A 22,474-nucleotide genomic window follows, 5' to 3' on the forward strand; every position below is an offset into this window, starting at 1 on the left:
TAATTGCCACAATCACATTACAACTGTTATCAACCGATGCGTGAGAAGCTCTTGCATTGCTCCAGTCGCACGGCCACTTACATAACATCAGTTACACTCGTACTATAGTTTTTATGAAATTCCTACTGATATATTGCCATAGCTGTAACAAATTAATTATTTGTAATACATAATTCGTGTACAATTCAGTAAGAGGCAACATTTGCGTAAGTTAATCACCTGTAAGGCCATGCCGTGTTGACATGCAATTTTATAACTACAACTTTCGCCAATTTTAAGAGTATAATTACGTGTATGTCGCCGTATAGTATAATGTTATGCTATAGTGCCGGTGCACTGGTGTGAAAAACTTGCCAGCTAATGAAGCAAGTGGACGTAGCAGAATTACTCTTCATAAACACCTTTCAGGTAGTAGGTACTTAGCTATTGTTTCATTGTTTGATTATGGCTAGGTCACAGTCGAAAGATAATCTGATATTAAAATCAGATACCCACCGACATCACTTTCTTCGCTCAAATTACCACAGATCTCATCTACCAGCTAATTTATGTATAACAAATCATCAACATAAGTGATTCTCATTTTACATTTACGCATCGTTTCACACATGTAAACTTCACTCAATACTTTCTCGAGATTTGATTCCACTATAGTGCTGACGAGACAAGCCATTGGCACTTTAATGTTTTTTATGCATGATTACTCATTTGTGTACAATAATTTTCTTCAACATTGCAGTCTTATTCGGCAACTCAACAATACCAAAGTGCAACTTGCTCAAAATTTGTGTAAGTAAGTAACTTTGTGAACAGTCAACTGACTCATAAAGGCCAGTCGTGTCACACACGATATAATATTATGTACTCGTGCATTATTCGTCGATAATCTCATTGTGATTATGAAGCAGCTTCAATAGACATGAACAGCAATGAACTACTTATAATTATATACGTAGCTAGAGTGTAGTTAAATAAGTGAATAGGGCACTATCTCTCAGGAGTATAATGGTATTTTAGCTATCATACACTCATATAGGCTTTGCCTAGTTTGGGATCGGATGGCCGTCTGTGATACATACCCACGTATTATTATTTCACCTCGGTTTCTTCTATATAAGAACCGGTGATTGATGATGGACACGGGCCTAGGCCAAGTAAGCATCATTTTCTGACGTTGTTGGTGTTTGTCTTTAAATTGGCTGGTCTGCTTGCAAGAACTTGTAAACTATTATTAATTGTAAACTTACCGATAAGTGGCGAGGAAGACATTGACATAGGTGGACTCGAGCTCCCCATCATCAGTGGCTAGTGCGTCAACCAGCTTCTCCACCGTGCCCGCCTTCACGAAGCGCACGCGCACCGTCTCCCACTCGAGATGGCAGATCTCGTCGTCCGACTCCTGGAATGAGGATTGTGGGTGGTCAGTCGAAGGGTTAAGGAACAAGATTGCGAGAATGGCGTCAGTCGAAGGGTTAAGAAACAAGATTGCGTATTACAAAATAAGTAGATATAATTATGAATGTCTCCCACTGCAGGTGTCATATCTCGTCGTCCGATTCCTGGAATGAGGGTTGTGGGGGGTCAGTCGAAGGGTTAAGGAAGTTTGTTGTGGCTGCTATAACTGGCATGAGATGGATTTAATAATACAGCATTTTCAAGCAGAGCCAGCAGAGGTGGTTCGGGAGTTGTTGCATTAAGGGCCCGTACAGGGTGACGTGCCGCGCCAATTTTGGGTTTTCAATGCTCTTCACACAGCACACGCAGTGACACGCACACATGTTAGTTTGCACAGTGGGTCGATAAACTTTTACTCGCCAACTTTATTGACAATTATGTTCAAGTACATTTTGGGTGATTTTAGGGTAAGTAAGTATAATTCTTACTTACACTGGTAGGCACCAGGAAAGAGCAGAAATTAATAGGGGTGCCACTTTTCTCCATACTCGGAACCCGATTAGATTTCTAAACAAATGTGGTATTTACTTGTAGAAAGGTAACTACAGGTATTAAAGTGTAGATAATAAGTTATACTAAGGGTATACTAAGCCGAAAGGGGATGACTCAAGGGGTCATTCTGAACAACTTTAGTTCTACGAGTTTTGCAAAAACGCGAAAAAAAAAATCGTTTTCCATGGTAAAAAGTCACGTGTCAACAAAGTTTCTATGATAAAGTTTTTTTTGGTTAATTTTTAAAACTCATAGAACAAAAGTTCAGAATCAGTCTCACTTGTTTTAACCCGACTGCCGAAGGAGGAGAGTAATGTTTTTTGATTGTATGTATGTAGGTATGTTTGTAAGTATATTTTTTGGTGGCAGAATAATATTTTTTCATATTTTTAGAGTTTCGTACCTCAAAAGGAAAAAAAGCAACCGTTATAAGATCTCTTTGTTGTCCGTCTGTCTGACTGACTGTCTGTCACTGCCCTTTTTCTCAGAAACGGGTAAAGATATCAAGCTGATATTTCGCATAGATATGAGGAGTACCCAAAAAAAATTGGGGTACTCCCTCTCCCATACAAGTAAATTGGGGCTGATATTTTTTCCGGTTATTTTGATGGTGTAGGTAGGGTATCGTTGAATAGGTCTTTTAATATAATAGGTATAAAAAAAGGTTAAAATATAATTATTTGGCTTTTACCCTTAAATTTGGGGACCACACCATAGACAAATCCTAATTTAAAAAATGATTTCAATAGATGGCGTGATTTTATGTTGGGTAACTCAGAATAAGAAGTGATGATATCTCAGAATAATAATGGTTAATGGTGCTATTCCGCTGAGCATCGAAACCGGTGGGACGCTAATGAAAAGTGGTCATGGAAATGCACCAGGGTAGACCCTGCTCCTAGAACAAGGCATGAGTTTGTGATTTGTGTGCGTGAAAAGCGAGGATGGAAACTTTGAATATTTTCTTGATTTTTTTATTATTGATGCAATAACATATAATTAGTATTATTCTGAGTTACCCACCGAAGTCACCCCGTGGCAGGTTGACTAAATAGGTACTTTTGCAAATCACGCCATATATCGTTGTTTTTATTAGTGGCTACTGTCTATAGAAGAAATTCCGTCATTGACAATTTTACGTTACGAATGAATTTAGTAAACCCAGTAAACCTAATCAATCCAGAGGAAACCTAAAATATCTTTCTCTCTCTCTTTGAAAAACATACTTAATAGCCCAAACTCGATTCTATTCTATTCTCTGTGGGGGTGTAAGTACCTGCACCTGGCTCTCTCGAGTGGAACCTTTGTGCATATCCCCAAGGTCTAAACTGCCTTCCTAAGCTTGAACCATTTCCCACCACGCTGGTCCACTGCGGGTTGGTGGGTAATCTAGATGTGCTAAATCTAGGTTTCCTCACGATGTTTTCCTTCACCGTTAGAGCGATGGTATACATTGTACTTAAGTTAAAAGAACTCATTGGTACATGTCAGCGCCGTGATTCGAACCCGCATCTCTTGCGTGAGAAGCGGGCGCTTACCCGACTGAGCTACCACCGCGCCCAAACTCGATGCTTTTAGCTATTAAATCTTTGAAATAAAATTCAGTCACCTCCGTGTTACTGCCCTCATCAGATCCTCACGAGACCATGCCTCAACCAGCACCATGAGACTGTGTTTTTGAATCCTAACCTAATCTTCCTACGTATTGTCATCACTTAGATCCATTCACTATATTCCTGCTCCTCATCCCAGGGCCGTGGGGAGGCACGTCAGCTTTTTAAAGACATCAGCAGCAGACTAATAGAAGTCTCAAGGGACCCTAGGGCTGGCACTTACCTATCACAAAGGCTAAGCATCGCTATATAGCGGGGTAACGCGGCCAGCGTCTTGGGTACCCTACCCGACAGTGGCAGCGATCTGGCCAGCATCTTCTTTTTAGTTTAATTTTAATTTTATATTAGTGAGTTTTAGTTAGGCATTAATAATTATAATTTAATCAAGAAGTACCATGGACTTAACTAATAAAAAACATTATCATTTAATTTATTGAATATAGTATAAGAATTATGCTTCCTCAATTTCAAATCAAATTATGTTGGTGTCATAAAAGTTGAAAAAGTGCAATGACAACCAATGTGCAGTGATTTTGTGTCTGTACACAATTAGATCGCGAGCTGTCAGTGCCGCCTAAACCGACGTGACCCTTCTTTGGAGGCCACCGGCCGACTGAGTCAAACGTCGCTTGTGTTTATGATTTTATAACACAGAAGGCCGCCATAGATATTTGTATGAAGATTTGAGGGAAAAAAAATGCTCAAGTTTGGGATTAATTTACACAAAATAGGTGTGTGTTTATTAAAAAACAAGGTATTTAGCGCCTAGTCCAAGCATTTATCTTTATAATTTGATAAGAATCATATGAAAATTCTTGATAATTACGACACAGTTGTTACAATACGGGAGTGTGATTTACTGGTTTTTCGTAATTAATTTACAGTTATCCATAAGCATTTACTTAAATTCGAATGATTCAGCACCTAGCTAGACTCTTCGGCTACCTGTGTGATTTTTTTCAAGGCTGTAGAGCATCATTTACTACATAATTCTATGACAATGCCAACCCTCGATTGCCTATTGCCGACCCTTAACGGAGGACTCAGAGCTTATTTTGTCATAAGTATACTTAATAACTTTTTAGTACAAGTTTCCTATAGGCTGTTATTTTATTTATTTATTTATTTAAACACTTTATTGTATACAAAATACATAGGTATAACAGTAAAAAATGGAGAGAATTAAACTAGACTAGTATACAAGGGCGGACTTATCGCCTCAACGCGATCTCTTCCAGTCAACCCTGGAGGTAAGGACACAAGTGGCTAAACTCTTAATAACTAAATTTATTGTTGTATACAAAAGTATCTAACAAAACCTATTTTCTAATATTTACACATAAAGTAGGTACATATTTTAGAATCATATATACATATTATCTATAATAAATATATATTTACACAATTAATAATATATATTATAAATACATAATACTAAAATAAATAAATACTAACTACCTACCTATAAATTTCTACCAACCTAAGGTCGTGAAATAATATCTTTTCAAATTATTTTTAAATGCGTTAGGTGATGATGATAATCTTACATCCATAGGCAATGCATTCCATAGATTCACCGCTTTAATCGCGAATGAATCTCTGTAGGTGGCACTATTATGTGACGGTACACTCAGCATCTTATTCTCCTGTGATCGCAAAGCACGGCCGTGGGAGCACAAGTAGGTGAACTTGCACCGTAAGTAGTGGGGAGCAGAAGGATTATTGAGGACATTGTACAATACAGTTAAAATATGAGTATTCCTTCGAAGGCGAATTGGGAGCCACTTAAGTTGAGCACGATACTCTGAAATATGATCATATTTACGTAATCCAAAGATAAAACGGATACATAAATTTTGGAGACGTTCGAGTTTATTAAGTAGCTCTTCAGTTAAGTCGAGATAGCTTACATCTGCGTAGTCGAGGATGGGAAGCAGCAAAGACTGCGCCAGCGTAATTTAGGCTATATTTTAGGCTATTTGTATTATTGTTATACATGTATGTATTTTCATCAGACGAGCGAATGCTTATTATAAATATCCCACTAAATTGTTTTCTTAGTGCTTTAACAAATGTTCGTTCTCGATGCTTTTTGATGGCTCGAAATATGCACTAGACTCAGTATAGTCTATATAACCATATTAACAATAATTGTGAGTAGCTACTGTACCAGCTATAATAAACAAGATATGGCCTACTAGACACTAGACTCAACGTAAGGGCTCATAACATAAAGCTCGTTAAATAAGGGTCGAGACGTGGTAACAACAGATGGCATTCTTTATAGCTGAGCCCCATTTTTATAATACAACTTAGACTGAGGGGTACCGGTTTGATGTTATCAGGGGGGAAATATTATGTTCTGGATGTGTTTATGGTTTACCATCAACGGAACAACGAACGAATGAAACAGTAACCCAGTGGGACAAAAATCATTTCCAACTCCATTTCCTAGCGACGAATAATCTTTTCGTGAATAAAACAATTGAAATGTATTCCGGTGCGTAGCTTTAAAAATCACATACCCCTGGATTCGTAAAATACTCGTAGATAGAAAAGATTTCGTAGCTAGAAGCTATTACTTAAACCAGTGTTTTTCAACCTGTGGGTCGCGACCCCCTGGGGGGTCGCGAAGCTTCTGTAGGGGGGTCGCCAAAAGGCGAAAAAACTGGGAACTTAAGTAAAAAAACAATAAAGACAATTAGTATTAATTTATTAAGAAAGACTTACTTTAAAAATACTTTTACTTAAAATTTTCTTCAATGCAAAGGCTGAGCTTGTTTTTTATTAATTAAATTATCTCATTGTGGATCTGTTTTAGTACAATAGACCACATTCACACAGTAAGGCAGATTACACAAAAGACCGAAGGGTATAATCAGCCTCTGTATCTAGCCTTTGTGGACTATGAAAACGCCTTCAATTTCAAGGAGACATGGGCCATTTTGGAAGCGTTGCAGAGATTTTAAATCGACTGGCGCTATATTGAGGAGTTGATTCTGTACGATGCCGCTGGACATGGCATATGTATAAATGGCGAGTACATGTCACACCTCTCTGCTTCGCGGACGACATCGTTATTATAGCAGAATCTCTGCAGGAACTCAGCTGGATGATGGAAGTGGCCTAAATGCTGCTTCCCAACGTGTAGGCTTCCGGGTATAAATTGGGACAAGACGAAAGTCTCACATCGAACCGGAGCCGGTGATCGTTGGTGAAGCCACAATCGAAGTTGTGCAAGAATATGTATACCTCGGGCAGACTATTCGGCTAGGCAGAAGCAACTTCGACAAGGAGGCTGCAAGGCGCATCCAACTGGGTTGGGCTGCATTCGGAAAACTTCGTCAGCACATATTCTCCTTGGCCATCCCTCAGAGCCTGAAGACTAAAAATTTCAACCAGTGCGTCCTGCCAGTGATGACGTATGGTGCAGAGACGTGGGCACTGACGGTAGGACTAAGTAGTCCACCGATTTAAAGTCGCTCAGCGTGCTATGGAGAGAGCTATGCTTGGGGTTTCTCTGATAGGTAAAATCAGAAATGAGGTTTTCCGTCAGTCAGAGGATTAAGATTACTGACATAGCTGTCAAAATATGCAAGCTGAAGTGGTAGTGTGCTGGTCGTATCTGCTGAAGAACCGATAACCATTGGGGTAAACGAGTTCTCGAGTATAGACCACAAATAGGCAAACATAGCGTGAGAGGCCTTCCTGCCTGGTCGAAAGACGACGACCATAACTATTTATTTTTTTGTAAAGCCAGGTATTTTGTCTTTTTATTTTCAATTCACCCTTGAAAACTTTTATTCAAGATATTTAAATGCTCAAAAAAGTCAGAAAGAAAAAGCTAATTTCGAAAAAGAAATTCTGGGTCGCAATGGCTTTAGTCGTACGTACCTACATATGTACATGGCCACGCGTATCCGATGTGTAATGTACTACTTCGAATCCTAATCATGGAGACCATAAATACGTCGTATGAAATGAATATTAGGAATACTTTAACATACACATATATACATGATAAAAAACCGAAAGGGTTAAGGGGGTCGCGAAATATTTTTTTTATACCAGGGGGGTCGCGTCATGAAAAAGGTTGAAAAACACTGACTTAAACAATCAAACTTCTAAAGCTGAACTGCATGTAAATCGACCTACATTTACTATAAAAATAGTTCACTAACAAATCGGTTTAACTCATGATATTATATTAACTCGTATAATAATTAACTATTCTAATCATATCATGAAGTATTAAAGCATATCTATATCTACCTACTTGGCGCATGCGCCTAATTATAATGGCGCATATTATGGAGCTTCAATTATCATAGCATGTCTCATAAACTATTAATAATTACTTGGTTAGGTACCTGCCTCGATACACATTGTCTTCGAGCCTAGAATCAATAATAATGATTCTTGATCACCATTTAATTAATCTAAGAACATAATTAAGTACCTACAATATTATCAAGTCTCTAGTGGCTCAAATCGGTGAGGATTATTTAAAAACAGGAAATATTACTTGACTGCACGGAGAACTCTTGATTATAATTATAAGTTTATAACAGATGACGACACAGATTTTATATAACTCAAGTAAGTCGTATATACTAGTCATCGTTTTGGTAAATAAGAATCCAGGCCAATACTTTAAAATGCAGCATTAAACAGCTAAATGGCTTTAACAGACGCGGTGTTTACAGTAGCGAGGTTAATCCCCTCTCGACATCTTCCAAAACAGAGATCATTGTTTATTTATTACACATTCGAGATCACGTCGGAAGCCGTGGATTATCTCATAGCAGATTACAATCCATTACCCTAATGTACGCACTTCAACAGTCTGGGCACTATTGCAGAAACAGAAACTAGCTTGTTGTTGAAGGATTTTCCTGTGACTGTAATACCTACTAATAAGTAATAAGGTATGGCAAGTAAATAGGTAAAATCAAATGTAGATAAAGATCTACTTAAAATTTCTAAATCGAGTTGGGTAGAACTACGTTTCTAGTTAAGGTGCAACTGAGTGCCGGTTTTTTGATCCCTAGTTAACTCAACCATTGCTCAAAGGTATGTGTCTCATGAGTTTATATTATATGAAGTTTTGTTTTTTGAGTACCTAATGGTTGCGGTTTTCCGAAAGTTCAGTTAACTACTAGAATAACATACGTAACTATTCCACTAACCACGTTTTAGTGAATGGTATTTAGTTGTCGATAAGCTGTATTATGTACAATAACTGAAGCAGTCAGCTATGTTTAACTCCCGTATTACACGTGTGAGCATGCGCCAGGTTAGATTAGAGACTTTGAATTGATACAATAATATTTATCGAAACTATATTATTTACTTACCTATATGAAGCAGGCTTAAAGCTCCTACTACTTAGTAACTTAGTATGTATGTACGTACATACAAATAAAAATATTGTAGTGAACTTTACTTGTTTTTGCCAAATCGTACTCTATTCAATAATATCACAAAATCCAATATGTACCTAAACTATTGTCTAATAACATACAGGGATTTTACCTATAAGTACTTTGATATAATATTTAACACTGTACCTGAGGTAAGTATGACTAAGAATAATGGTGATTACATTTTATGCCGCTAACCTAATTATCCATACACAAATATGAGATTCTCAAATATGAGATTTAAATATGTTTTTATGTTGTAATTCACACGGACAACCCAAACAATGGTATGATGAATATCAAGTTGAAACGATAATAATCTGAGAGGGATTATAAAAGTTATATTTATCCACCATTCATTCATGTAAACATCATACATAATAATGGGTCCACGGGTATATTTTATAGTTTTATGAGTTATAGCCTTTGTGTCCTATCCGGGATGTTAACATTTATAATGTTTAAATGAATACATAAATAAAAAATATGTTCTGTATAAAATATCTAGGCATATCTAAAACGAACATAGTGTTCGAAGAAAATAACTATTGCAACAATTAGTACGAATTAACGCGTGTGAAAAAGCTACACTCACGAGCAATGAAAAAGATCCAGTGACAATAAATAGCACCAAATTTAACTGCGCATCAGCAAATTAACAACAAAAAATAAAAATAATTCTTTTAATAAAATTCAAAATTTTAAGTGTAAAAAAATGCGTTATTTTTTTATTGCTCGTGAGTTTACATAAACATAAAGCAAAGCGACTGATATCTAATATTAGTAATATTATAACTAATATTATAAAGGCGAAAGTTTGTGAGTATGTGTGTGTGTTTGTTACCTCTTCACGTCACGGCTGAACCGATTTTAATGAAATTTAATAAGTATGGATTTAGCTGACACCCTGGATTAACACACAGGCTACTTTTTATCCCGGAATTCCCACGGGAAAACTTTTTAAGGCGAAGCGAAGCGCGCGGGAACAGCTAGTATGACATAAAGGTGTACTCACAGAGGACGCGCTGCGCGTGGGGCGGTGGTAGCGCACCTTCTTGAGGTACACGGTGTACACGGCGCCGTCCACGCGCTCCTCGCCCCACAGCCGCCATGTTGGCTGCTGGAACAACGCCACGACCAGGTCAACACACATTTGATAGCAAGGAGATTGAAGGTCACCGCACATATAAGCGTAACGTAAAGGATCTCAAGTGTTCACGAGCTAGTGTACTGGTTGACAGAAGACAAAGAGACGATCCCTTTACGTTACGCTTATATGTGCTGTGACCCTAAAGGTTATACCAAGGTTTAAGGCTTCCACCTTTTGGTATCGTACATTTCGCGAAAAACTTTATTGGTTGATTGGCATAAATATATGGAAAAGCGGCGTATAGCCGAACTTGTGAGAATTTCTATACAAAGAGTACGATGCCGAAAAGTGGATACGAGATAATAAGAAATAAGTAGGTACATACTATATTTTTTTATTCTTATCCTAATAGGTATCTAACTCTTAACACTAAAGATATGTATACTTAGTAAAGTAAAATTTTCTCAGAAATCACCATCTAAGTAATGGAAAAATTCATGGAATGTAATTAGGAATATTATTTATTTATTTAAACACTTTATTGTATGTATACACAAATTACACAGTTTAAAGTAAAAGTTAACAAGTACAAGAAAGAACAATACAAGTATATATATACAAAGGCGGACTTATCGCCTAAACGCGATTTCTTCCAGTCAACCTTTATGGTGTGGAAATAAAAGTAAGCCTATAACTCTTAAAATTAAATAAAACTACGTTAGTAGTAAATATGTTAGTAGTGTTGTTCTATGTGTGGTATAGTACATAGTTGGAGTAAGGGAAGTAATTTTATGGCTTCATTAAAAACACCCCATCCAAACTGGTCTAGTGGAAAATACGACCCTTGTCGAAGAGTGAGTAATCGCGCAGCTAATTGGCAGAAAACTTTAGGTTTACTGCGTACAACGCTGTTCCACTTTGAGAACTCTGATTAATAGGCCAGATTCGTAGTAGCGTGTGATCCCGGCGGTGTAAAACTGTGGACGACGTGAGATAATTGCTAACATAATGTAAGAAGCGCACGGTACAGCGAGCAAGAGGGCCGAGCCGCGGCGGCTTACGTAATCATCGTCGAGCTTGTGAGGGAACTGCACCGGCTCCGGCTTACTGACGACGCAGGCCTTCCACATGGCCCATGACCGCGGCCGACGTCACGCCGCGCCTCGCCGCCCCCGCAACAGACCTCACTTTCACTACACCCGGCACTCTGCACACGGCTCCGGCAGCCGCCGCCGCCGCCGACACGCGAATCTCCCGAGTCCACGCGCGACGCTCGCGGAAGTGCGTGACAGCGGAGAAATCGCACTCGCACCGCCCCGCGGCTGACACACTTGCACCGCGGCCGTATCCGCCACCGATCAATCACTGATGGAGTCGCAGATCATTTAAACAACACCTGTTAATCACCACAAACAGTACACAATCCACGGGAATTTCGAATAACCGCTCTATCGCTCTCTCGCCACGCTTTCCCTCGTGGTTGATTGTAGAATTTCGATCACCGCCTATTATTAGTCTGTGTAATTAACGTTCACAATTTCACCAAGTGTTACGAACTGTTGATTTGCATATTACGTTAGGTTCGGGAGCCGATCGCACAATTATTACTTAATGAACTTTCACGGTGCACTGCGCCACTGGCCGATGCACATAACTGCGCCCTTCGAGGTTTCAGTGGAAATTGCATAACTGACGGGCGTATGCAGCTGTCGCAATCAACCCAAGGGTCAGTTAAGTATGGAGTCGAATAGTTATTGCGGGTTTACGCCGTGGACGGTGTGCGGCGCCGCGCGCGCCGGCAGACTGCTCTCTCGGCGGAGAGATCGCGTGGAAAACCTCAATAGAGCACATCGTGACGTAGCACTCGATAATTGCCGAGCTTGTTAATGAAAACACATACCTACCTACCACCACAGTGCAGCCTTGCTTATCTTAAAAATCAATAGTAAGAAGTAATTCTTTACGAGATTTATTACATTGCATCAGACACCATCACCGCAGTAGGTTCCGTCTTACGTTAGAAAAAACTAAATTAAATTCATTTTCTTTTGACGCTATATGAATCGAAAGAATGACGTTGCGCTGCATTCAATACAAAGATTAATAATGCAGTTTGTATTGAATGAATGCACAGTAATGCACACCTACTTGGTATGCAGTTGAACACCTGGGCTAGTTATATCTGCTGTATCACTACGCTTAAATATGTTGGTATGTTTGTAGCTTGTAATTATAATATGTATGAGAGGAGTTCATTCACATACTCCACCCTCCCACTCTGATAAAACATACTTCTCTTGCAGTGTTACTCTGAGGACGCTGACCAGAAATTTGAAACCTCAAAGTGCTTATGTCAGGCTTTTAGAGGTTCCTTAATAACGTTTACCTTAGAGGTAACGTAATTTATAATTATCACGTAAACGGAAGGTGATGTGTAATAATGTTGAAACAGAGCAAAATGTTGAATTTAAATCATTTATTTAAAAAAATATCGCTGCGTTACTCTGATTTAAGGCTTCGAATAACTTTACAGTCGGAAGTAACATTCCAGTTTGCAGTTTCCTAGGATGGGTAAACTTGGATCGCATTCAAGTCTAGCGGCAGCCACGACGGCGCCGAATAAACATAAACTAAAGTGACCTTTTACGATCACAAGAAAATTGTGCTGTCGTATGAAAACTACTCTTTATTCTTCTAGGAAGTTTCGTTTGTATTTTCAGTCGAGCAACCAGTATTATGGCTATAGTACGTTAGTAGGTAGGTACGTAATTATTAACCCAGTGCCGTAACGACTACATACCAAACAATACTAAAATATTATGTAAGAGAATTGTGAAAATTAAGCTTTTTACCTTTTCTTATGTGGATTTGGCGAGCCTAATTGATCGGAAAATTTTCTCTGAAAAATGGTTTACATGAATGCACACACGACTACACGAGCGAAACTTTCGGATAAAAGGATATCAAAGGAGGAGTACCACCAAGGAGCCCATTTTCGGCCCAAATTAGAGAATAGATGCTATTTTGCAAATAGTTTTGCCTGAAGCGATGACGATGACGATAACTAGTCGAAAGCCGAGCGGCAGAAAATCAGGACCAGGCATGGGTACTTGCACATTGCCATTGTAAGGAAAAACTTAACAGCGCCTAACTGACCGATAAGATGAATACAATATTAATGTAATAAATAATTTTACACGTACCATTCACCTAAGAACAATCTAGAGACCACGCTTAGAGGTAGACCGTACAATACCACAGAAGCTTCGAGTCTAGCCACTTTGTTTACGTAAGAAGCCACAATCGATACAGTAGCCGTGTTCCACCGTCGCCGGGCACATCAACAATGTCCCTGCAGTAGTTGCTAGTTGCTACTAAGTTACTAGTTAGAATATCGATCAGTCCTGCAGCGCTGGCGGCTAAAAATAGCAGACGCGGGAGCCTCCCTAGGAAGCGATGCATGGGCGCGATTCTGCTAAGATGATGGAAGATTGCGACCGTAACGCTAAAACAAAGTATTATGGCGTAGCTATTGTGTTAATTTAATAATTACCTTATGTCATCTGATATGATTGCTGTTTAAATACGTTCATAAACTTTACATCTCAGTGTTACTGAAATCGAGCTATTTCATATTTTTCACGTAAGCTTATTGTTTATATCAATAACGTGAGAGATCGATTAGACGAAGACCGTACATAACATTTCCGTGAGCGGGCAATGCTTAGTGGAATCGGAGTCGTGTGCTAAAGTGGCACTACCTGAATATCCAATTAACTGCCAGTCAGATGTCAGACCAGCGTCCATAACATCCGAGTAGGCTATAAGTACATTGTTATATACTTATATTTAAGCCTATTTTCATAACCAATCAATACTTCGCGTTCATGAGGCGTACCTAATGACTATAAGTACGTTGAATTCATATGTCCTTCAGCAGGTCATTTTGCAGTAATCGGTATGATTGGTTGTAGTTGTAACATTCTTGATTGAATATCGATTCGCCACGAAGACTCATGTGAAAATAACTATTACCAGCAAATGTGGTGTCAATACACCTAAGTACATTCACAATTTCGAAACTAACGAAACTTAACATTGCGAAAAAACCAACTATGGATGACGCATCGCACCTACCCTATACCAACCTATACGTGTACTATATTCCTATCTACCCACACGATGATGTGTGCTTCTGAACGTTGTGAATGGCACAACCCCTGCACGTCACTCTCATTAAGTAGTGCAGGCACGGCTCTGGGCTATATTCAGCTCAATATGTACGCAATTAAGGTGCTTTATTGGATAGTCGTGCCGGTTCACCCTCCAAACGCAGTGAACTACAGACTTCTGTGTTCTGTCGGTGTTCACAGTCGGATGGTCACAAATAACACTTCACTACCGCAGTAGTTACCGCGATGTGACGGGTTCGTTAGAACTTGGCTATATTTTCTCCATGTTTATTGGAAATGGAAGAAACTGCCATTCTACTCGTAAATCATTTTATTAATTTGTTATCTACTAACCAGCTAACTGCATGGCGAAACAAACACACAGAAAACATTGTTTGCCATTATTACCAGTAGATTTATAGTGACCGAGGCGGATAATCCTAAAACCTATGCTGGACATACCTTATCTAAATCTTGAATATTTCATAATATGTAATTAATCTCAGATGTACCTCCTTACAAGCGCCTAGTAGTTACATAATGTCTTTTTACAACCCAAAAACAGGACAAAAATCTCTGAGGCTCTTCAAATCCGTAGTCATGTTGCACTATAACGAATAGCCATAAATTACCATTGTATCTCACGCAGGGCATTATAATAATCACAATTTACTATCGCATTATAATCATCATTTGGCAATTCGGTGCCAAAATGGGTCTATCTTCAGTAGCGTCTTGGGACAAAGGCAGAGGGTATCAGTCGTGGAGCGTGTCGGTCGCGCTCCGCCGCCGCCGCGCCCTCGCGGTGACACCATGATACCGCTATCAGCTACTCCCAAACACACATCCGCGACAAACATGGCAAGGGTACCTGGTGTTTAGATATCCCTCATATCTCCAAAAGAATGAACTTAATTCTTGTTTTAAAATTGGAAACATTTGGAAGTTTGCAGGATGGCTCACAACCCCGGAAACAGTACATAAATAATAGCATGTACGGTCGCTTGCGCCTAAAAGTATACAGGCGGAGTCTTTAAAATAGCGATCTCAAGCTCACATGCTGCTCAAGCACATCCACATAAACACCACAGCTACACACATCACACACAACACGTCCCCGGATTTATAACAGATGTAGCTGATCCCTTCATCATCAGGGATCGCTATTTTTAAAACTCCGCCTGTATACTTTTAGGCGCAGATGACCGTCCATAATGTATTACTTTACTATAAGTTTAAGTTAGAGTTGAATTGGAGCATAAATTACATTATAATTACAAAAGTAATGTCTCCTTGGGCCCTTGTACGTGACGAATAATAGGTACCTTAAAAAAGGCCCTTGTGGTAACTGCAAACACAACACAACACCTTGTGTGCAGTACGTCTTTAGTACGTTTCCTTGCCTCAAGCTGTTTATACCACACAAAGAAAAGCAAACATAAAAATCTCGGTCACTTCTTTGGCTTAGCTCTGACTTCTTCCAAGCACTCTGACAAATAACATGCTGGCTAGGTACTGCTTGTGTTACATCAACACACGTTTCTACTTTCCAACTTTAGTTTCCTTTTGTCTGGGACGTTTCTTAAAACAAGTTTATTCATCTAAATAAATGCCGACTCAATTTATCTTAATTAGAAAATCCTACTTTCACATAGTTTGAATACCGACTGTAGTCTAACCTCTCTAGGGTAGGCCAGGAATGAATGGTGTCTTTCAGGTTAAAAATGGAACTGAAGCAGGTCAAACAGACTCTATGTAGAACACGACCTACGACCGCGATACAAGAGTCCTTACGGCAGGTTGTTGGCATCGCGGCACTAATGAACCACTGACTCACACCACTGACAAAACTCACACATTATAACAATCACAGAGTAAACACTGCTTACTCACCATGCACACACTTAGGCACACACCGTACACACTCGTGGAGAACTATTGTGACAATAAACACATTTTATGGTCTTAAAAACCTTGAAATTATTCGCTGTGCGTTTTTTTATGAAAATGAAGTCAGTAGCCACTTGCTTTTGTTTCTGTATTAGCGTTAGGTTCGAGTTGAGTGAGTCCGGCGGCTTTCCCAGTTGGCTGGGAGGTCGACGGCCGATACTTCTGCAACTGATACCCATGACAAGACCAGCAACAAGTAGAGACTACACAAGGGGCCCTGTGGGGCACCTAGCAAAAGTATTATGGAGGTCTGGCAAGTCTGAGCGCAAAAACTGCTTATGAAAAAGGAATTATTATGTTTTTTATTCGAATTGTAAATGTGTTGTGTTCTTTGAATAATTCCCAGCAATTCAGCAAGTCGCTAGTTTCTTATTAAGATTTGCTACGCGATAAGTGCGATAACAAATATGTTCTCTGACGTACAGTATACATAAAACACACACATCTCCTTCAGTCGTAAGTAGTCGTTACATTATGTTATTTAGAGATTAGGTTCAGCAAAAACTGCGGGCGTTTTTATCCGTAATACCCTATTTGCGTACCTGACCTTTCGTTTTATTTGATCTTAATAATACAATCCTGAAAAGGTCACAAAGTAATAGCGGCCGTCTTGTCGGTCAGACAGACCGCTCCCTCCTCGACCTCGACTGTCTATCATTTTTGACTATTTCTTTCAAATACAGCTACCTACTATATATAGAGTAGAAGGGCATAATCTATAATAGTTTAGTCTAAATTCAGCGTCCCGTTATCACACATATGTAGGTATTGACGGCTAAAATACTGTAAACTCGCACCGAGTGAGCGATACCCAGGAAGTTTACGAAGGTCGGCCTTGGTTGAATATTTTATAGGTCTACCTTCATCGGATGACGTACGTGGGGGGAAGGGATGAGGTTTGCAAGGACTCGCCCCGCGGCCTACATCTCCCGGCCGGGTCATGACCTTGAGAAGCTCTGACCTGATAATATCCGCCCACCTCCATACTCTAAGCAGCCCTCTGAAATTAATACTCAATCCTATTTTTATATCTATATAAGTATAAATATACGTAGGTCAGGCTATTAATGTGGTAGGAAAATTGCTTGAATAATTCAGTACCTACGTTTATCCTGAGTGGCCATTCCGTTCCGAGCGTGCGTTCGGACGGGATGAAAGCCTGGGAGCGTGCCAAATACTCGCGGGATGCCTCGGGGGTGTGGAGTCAACGCACTCAGATCCATATTATGATTAGGGCTTTGAACGCAAGACGTTGTGCTATTTTTAGGGAATCAATACGTATCGTATTATATACGTAATTGATTTGATGTGATGACTCTACAATAGCAAGAAAATTCTAACTAATATTATAAATGCGAAAGTAACTGTGTCTGTCTGTCTGTCTGTTACTCTTTCACGCGGATTTGAATGAAATTTGGTATACATATGGTCTAGACCCTGGGAAAGAACATAGGCTACTTTTTATCCCGGAATCACCACGGGAAAACTTTTTAAGGCGAAGCGAAGCGAGCGGGAACAGCTAGTGAGTTATGTTTTTTTATATAGCACAGTAGTTGGTTAATACTTTAATAGAATACTGCAGATAACTGTGTAACAACAACAACCATAAACCTTGCCATTTCCATTGCATGGTGGAGGTATGTGCCTCTACAGAGGAGAGGCGCAGCGCATACTGCTCGTATACATAACTCGAGCCTTGACCCGCATTGCTAACGAAGCTTACAAATGAACACAGACCAACGCACTGATAAAACCACTTTATACTATTTCCACGACTATCCTAGAAACGTTATTATAATATGATTTTTTTACAAGTGTCACTAAGTATAATGTATCTTCGCCACATCGCCGGCCGTTTCTTATCGCCTCCCATTGGGATCTATCAAATTAGATTAGAGAGAAGAGTTAGTTGGATGCCGATAAACAATCATCACAAAGTTCTTTACATACTATGTTGTAGCCAAGTACATACTTATATCATGAGTACCTAACTAGCTAGCTAGTTGCGTGATGGTTTGTTAACTCCTATCGGGAAACCCAGGTAGCATTATCGCTATGGCCAAGATTTTCTACCGATCCTGTCAACGGCCACCGTAAAAACACTCAACACAGGGACATAACCGGACTGCACATATTATAATAGACTCGACTAGGCTAGGCAACCTTCTATAAATACATCTGAATGTTTTATAGTCAGCCGAACACAGCTATGCGTGTATGCGTTGTTAGTAGTAAATAACACACATACAGACAGGTACTAATTATTACCTTTTGTATGTATGGACCTAATTACTGTGAAACAAAGAGCTAGGTATCATAATAACGCGTCTGATTCAAATTGCGTTATATGTACCTAGGTAGTAGTGTGGTTTAGTTATCCTACAGTAATTTCGCGAATACCTAGGTAAGGTAGGTAAGTTTGTATCTACCTCAGTCCATTTGATTGATGTTTTTATGACTCACATATTGTAATGTTTTAACACAACAATGACCGGGTATAGTCAGTTATCGAAAACTACACTCAAGGAACCAACAAACATAATAACATTTATAAAAAAAATATAAGTACTTACATGCGCTTTTGCTATGTTTAATTTTTCTACCGTCTAACTAAAATGACCGTAGGTACTAGGGGCCGTCCATTAATCACGTGAGGTCGTTTTTCTAATTTTTTGGTGATCCTCCCCCCTGGTGATATTTGATGAGGTTTGGGACCAACCCCCCCTCCCCCCCCCCCTGTATCACGTGTATTTTTTGGAAGTATATGTAAAGGCAATTTTTGACTAGAAAAAATATAGGTCATACTACAAATCGTTAAAAATTTTGCGCCGTCCAAATATCGGTTCAGAAATACCTAATTTTTGACAAAAAATTAATACACGTGATGTCTAACGAGAACCCCCCCTCCCCCCTCGTGATGTTTCGTGAGGTTTTCAGTACCCCCTCCCCCCCCCCTTTGAGCCTCACGTGATTAATGGACGGCCCCCTACTTAAAACTCACTTTTATCAGTAGGTAAGTAACTAACAGCAAAATGTATTGTCGTCAATCAATCGATATCTTAGAAACATTGAAAAAGTAAACAAGTAAGTATATGAAAAAGTGATTATATGTCAAGTTAACTCAAGTGTACTTGATAAATAGGTATAATAGACGTGTTTTACCTACCAATAAAACACTTATTAAACACTTACCTGATTCGAAGCCTAAACATAATGAGAGTAACATCCGTTTTTCCCCTTTTATTTCTTGCTTTGTGGCGGATTTCCGCTGTCTCTGACGTCAAGTCCGCTAGGCAGTTTAGTCAAGTTTGAGTTTTGACGTTTGGTAACTTGATGAATCTTGCTCATTGACTCATTTCCTTAGCGCCAGGCAGCGCTAATCTTTTAGGCTTCGAATCAGGTAAGTGTTTAATAAGTGTTTTATTGGTAGGTAAAACACGTCTATTAAACCCTGTAGCTGATTCGAAGCCTAAACATAATGAGATTTGTTTATTATCGCCTGGCGGACTTAGGGCGTCAATGTGACTAGATGACATCTAGTAGATGTATTCGCATTGTAGGAGTGCAGTGTACCTAATACGATTTGCTACGACAAATAATATAGCTAGAAGGTGCTTTTGGGAAATCAAGACATGACACACTTACATGAAGTACCTGGAGAGCTGGTAAATCCACATATATGTGATTTAATAAAAGATGTGTGATTATGAATTCATGTTACTAACTTTATTTGTAAACTTTTAAATATAAAAACAATAAATATTCTGATTTTATACATGTTTTATTTTTTACATATCAATAACTACTTATTTAGTTAAATGAATTGGACACAAATAGGTAGGTAAATAAGAGACAGCAATTAGCAAGGTCAAATAATATTTTCTCTTTTAAACATCAATCAAGTTTAACTGTGATCATTATTGCTTATGTTAAGTACTTGTACTTAATTAATTATGTAAGTAATCATACAAAATATGCTTTGTCAATCATCATATTGACCCTTATCAGGGATTTAATCATAAATTATATACTTAAGTTAAGTACCTTGTTTATATTACAAGTAATTTTATATTTATATGGAATCAAAAAGTCTTGATATTGGGTTAGATTGAGATTCTAGAACTTGCCTTCGGTAATATCTGGCAAACGTATTGCCTGATCGCCAGTTACCTCTAGTCAGTATTTCATCCAGGGGAGAATTATTGATCCAGCTTTTTGATGCTACAGCGGATCTGACACTACCGGGAGTGGCCGTTACTCCGGAATCTGTTAGAACAGATTTAACCCATGTTCCTACGATGGTCTTGGATGCAGCTTTTGGAGCACCACATGTACTGATGAACAAGTTTTTGACATCATTATGTTTTCGTCGTTCGGCAGACAGAGCTATAACTTTTTTGATCCAGGTTACAGGATCTAGCGCTGGGTTATCTTTGTTCATTAACAGTTTCCAACCGGACTGTCTATAATCATAAGAGTCAGTTTTGGATCCGAATTCGGGCCAGAATATTATAGAGTCATGCATTGTCACACAGTGATCTGCATCAATTCGTAACAAGGTGAGATCGTGGACCCTTCTGCCCGAACATAATAAAAGCAAGGTTGCTGTTTGTCTTGACGCTTCATACAAACTGCTTGTTTGAGTATCTGATTTAGATATAAAATCTATTACAATATCTATGTCCCATATTGGAGATTTGGATGCTCTTGGGGTTTGTAGGGCAACGGCTTTTAGTGCATGTTTAACCACGCTGTCTGAACTAAGGTGTGATGAGTGAGTGTTGCACATAGTAGAAACTACCGACTTGTGTAGCAGTATAGAATTGTAAGAAAGTTTATGGATAAGGTGCAAGTCGATAATAAATCTTCCTAGATCGGAACCCGAGGGGTTAGTAGGGGCAACTCCCTTTGTCCTCGCCCATTCACACCAGCGATTCCATGCTGGCCTATAAGTTTTCAAGGTCGATGGTCGCCAACTTGTCAGTAGAAGTTTTTTCTGTTCTGGTGACCAGTTTGGTAATTCATGCGACCACCCCCACATCTCCATACTTCCAGAGTCATCTCGTCTACCTTCGGAGGAGGATGGCCTGACGTTGCATCCACTAGTACTTGGCGTAAGTTCCAGATCGTGTGTGGTGGGCCTAACGCTCTTTGTTTCAGGTCCGGTCGCCAAAATACTCGTTCCCACCGAGGAGCTACTACTAGATATATCCCTGATGCACTGTTCAAGTGGTTCAGTACGCGTGGCATCAGACAGGGTGGTGGGAATACCCAAGCTAGTTGAAATGACCATGGATGGGCGAACGCATCGTGCATTTTCGCTTGGTCGTCGCTGAGGTCTATCGAACAATAGTCCTTCACCACGTGTGCTATTCTCGATGCAAAGAGGTCCATTGTCGGCACTCCCCATTTGGCGAATATTGTTTACAGCGCTGACGGCAGCAGGTGCCATTCCGGTGATGGCATTTTCCGAGATAGGTGGTCCACTTCGCTGTTGTAGATGCCCGGAATATGGAACGTTGTCAGTTTTATGTTGTACCGATCCAGTAGTGCAAACAAGTTGAACGTTAAGGTCATCAGTGCCTGAGACCTTGTTCCTCCTTCGTTTCGAATGTATGCGATGACTGTTCTGTTGTCGGTTTGTAGCATTACAGTTTTGTTGGCTAATGTCGTTCGCATTCGTTCTATTGCCTTGTGGACTGCGAGTAACTCTTTTTGATTGCAGTGAAGGTCTCTTTCGTGCGGTCTCCACAGGCCCTGTATATTGGTATTGTCCAGCCGTGCCCCCCAGGCTATGTCCGACGCGTCGGTCGTCAGGAAGTGAGACGGTGGCGCTATATGTATGGCTGTTGATTGGTAACAATTTTTGAGCCACCATTTCATTTCTGTTTTGGCGAGAATTGGTACATTGAATTTTTGCGCTATTTCTGGCAGATTGTGGTTGAATGATTGTATGTGACGAAAATTCAATCTGCCCCTCGGAACAGCGAAGCTCGAAAAGTTCAGTAGGCCGACTAGAGATTGAATTTCTGAGAAGCTGGCTTGCCCTGAGGATAGAATTTGATTTATACTGGATTTTATTTTGGCAGTCTTTTTGTCCGGTAGGGTTTTTGTGTTGGACCATGGATTCCAAATGATTCCCAGGAACTCTAGGGTTCTTTGAGGTTTCAGGATTGACTTCGCTCGATTTATTTGCCAACCCAGTTGGTTCAACAGTTGGACCGCGTAGTCCAAGTGCTGGCTCAGGGTGGTCGGGTCTTGGTGGACCAAGAGGAAGTC

General features: G+C 39.6%; 1 protein-coding gene across 11 annotated transcripts in view; it reads right to left on the bottom strand.

Annotated features, from left to right (window-relative positions):
- Positions 1-22,474, bottom strand: part of LOC105381369 (ral guanine nucleotide dissociation stimulator-like 1) — a 39,056-nt gene that overhangs the window by 5,015 nt on the left and 11,567 nt on the right. For 4 of the 11 annotated variants that reach the window (XM_038121062.2, XM_038121058.2, XM_038121054.2 and 1 more), the window contains 2 exons: positions 9,999-10,103; positions 1,248-1,399 (listed from right to left, as the gene is read on the bottom strand). In XM_038121062.2, coding sequence (XP_037976990.2) covers positions 1,248-1,399; positions 9,999-10,103 — 257 coding nt within the window. Of the gene's footprint in view, positions 1-1,247; positions 1,400-9,998; positions 10,104-11,134; positions 11,953-13,276; positions 13,589-22,474 lie in introns of those variants that run through there. The other 7 variants (XM_038121063.2, XM_038121059.2, XM_048629476.1 and 4 more) reach the window with 5 other exon arrangements.

This window comes from Plutella xylostella, chromosome 4 (genome assembly GCF_932276165.1).
Source record: "Plutella xylostella chromosome 4, ilPluXylo3.1, whole genome shotgun sequence".
Taxonomy (NCBI): domain Eukaryota; kingdom Metazoa; phylum Arthropoda; class Insecta; order Lepidoptera; family Plutellidae; genus Plutella; species Plutella xylostella.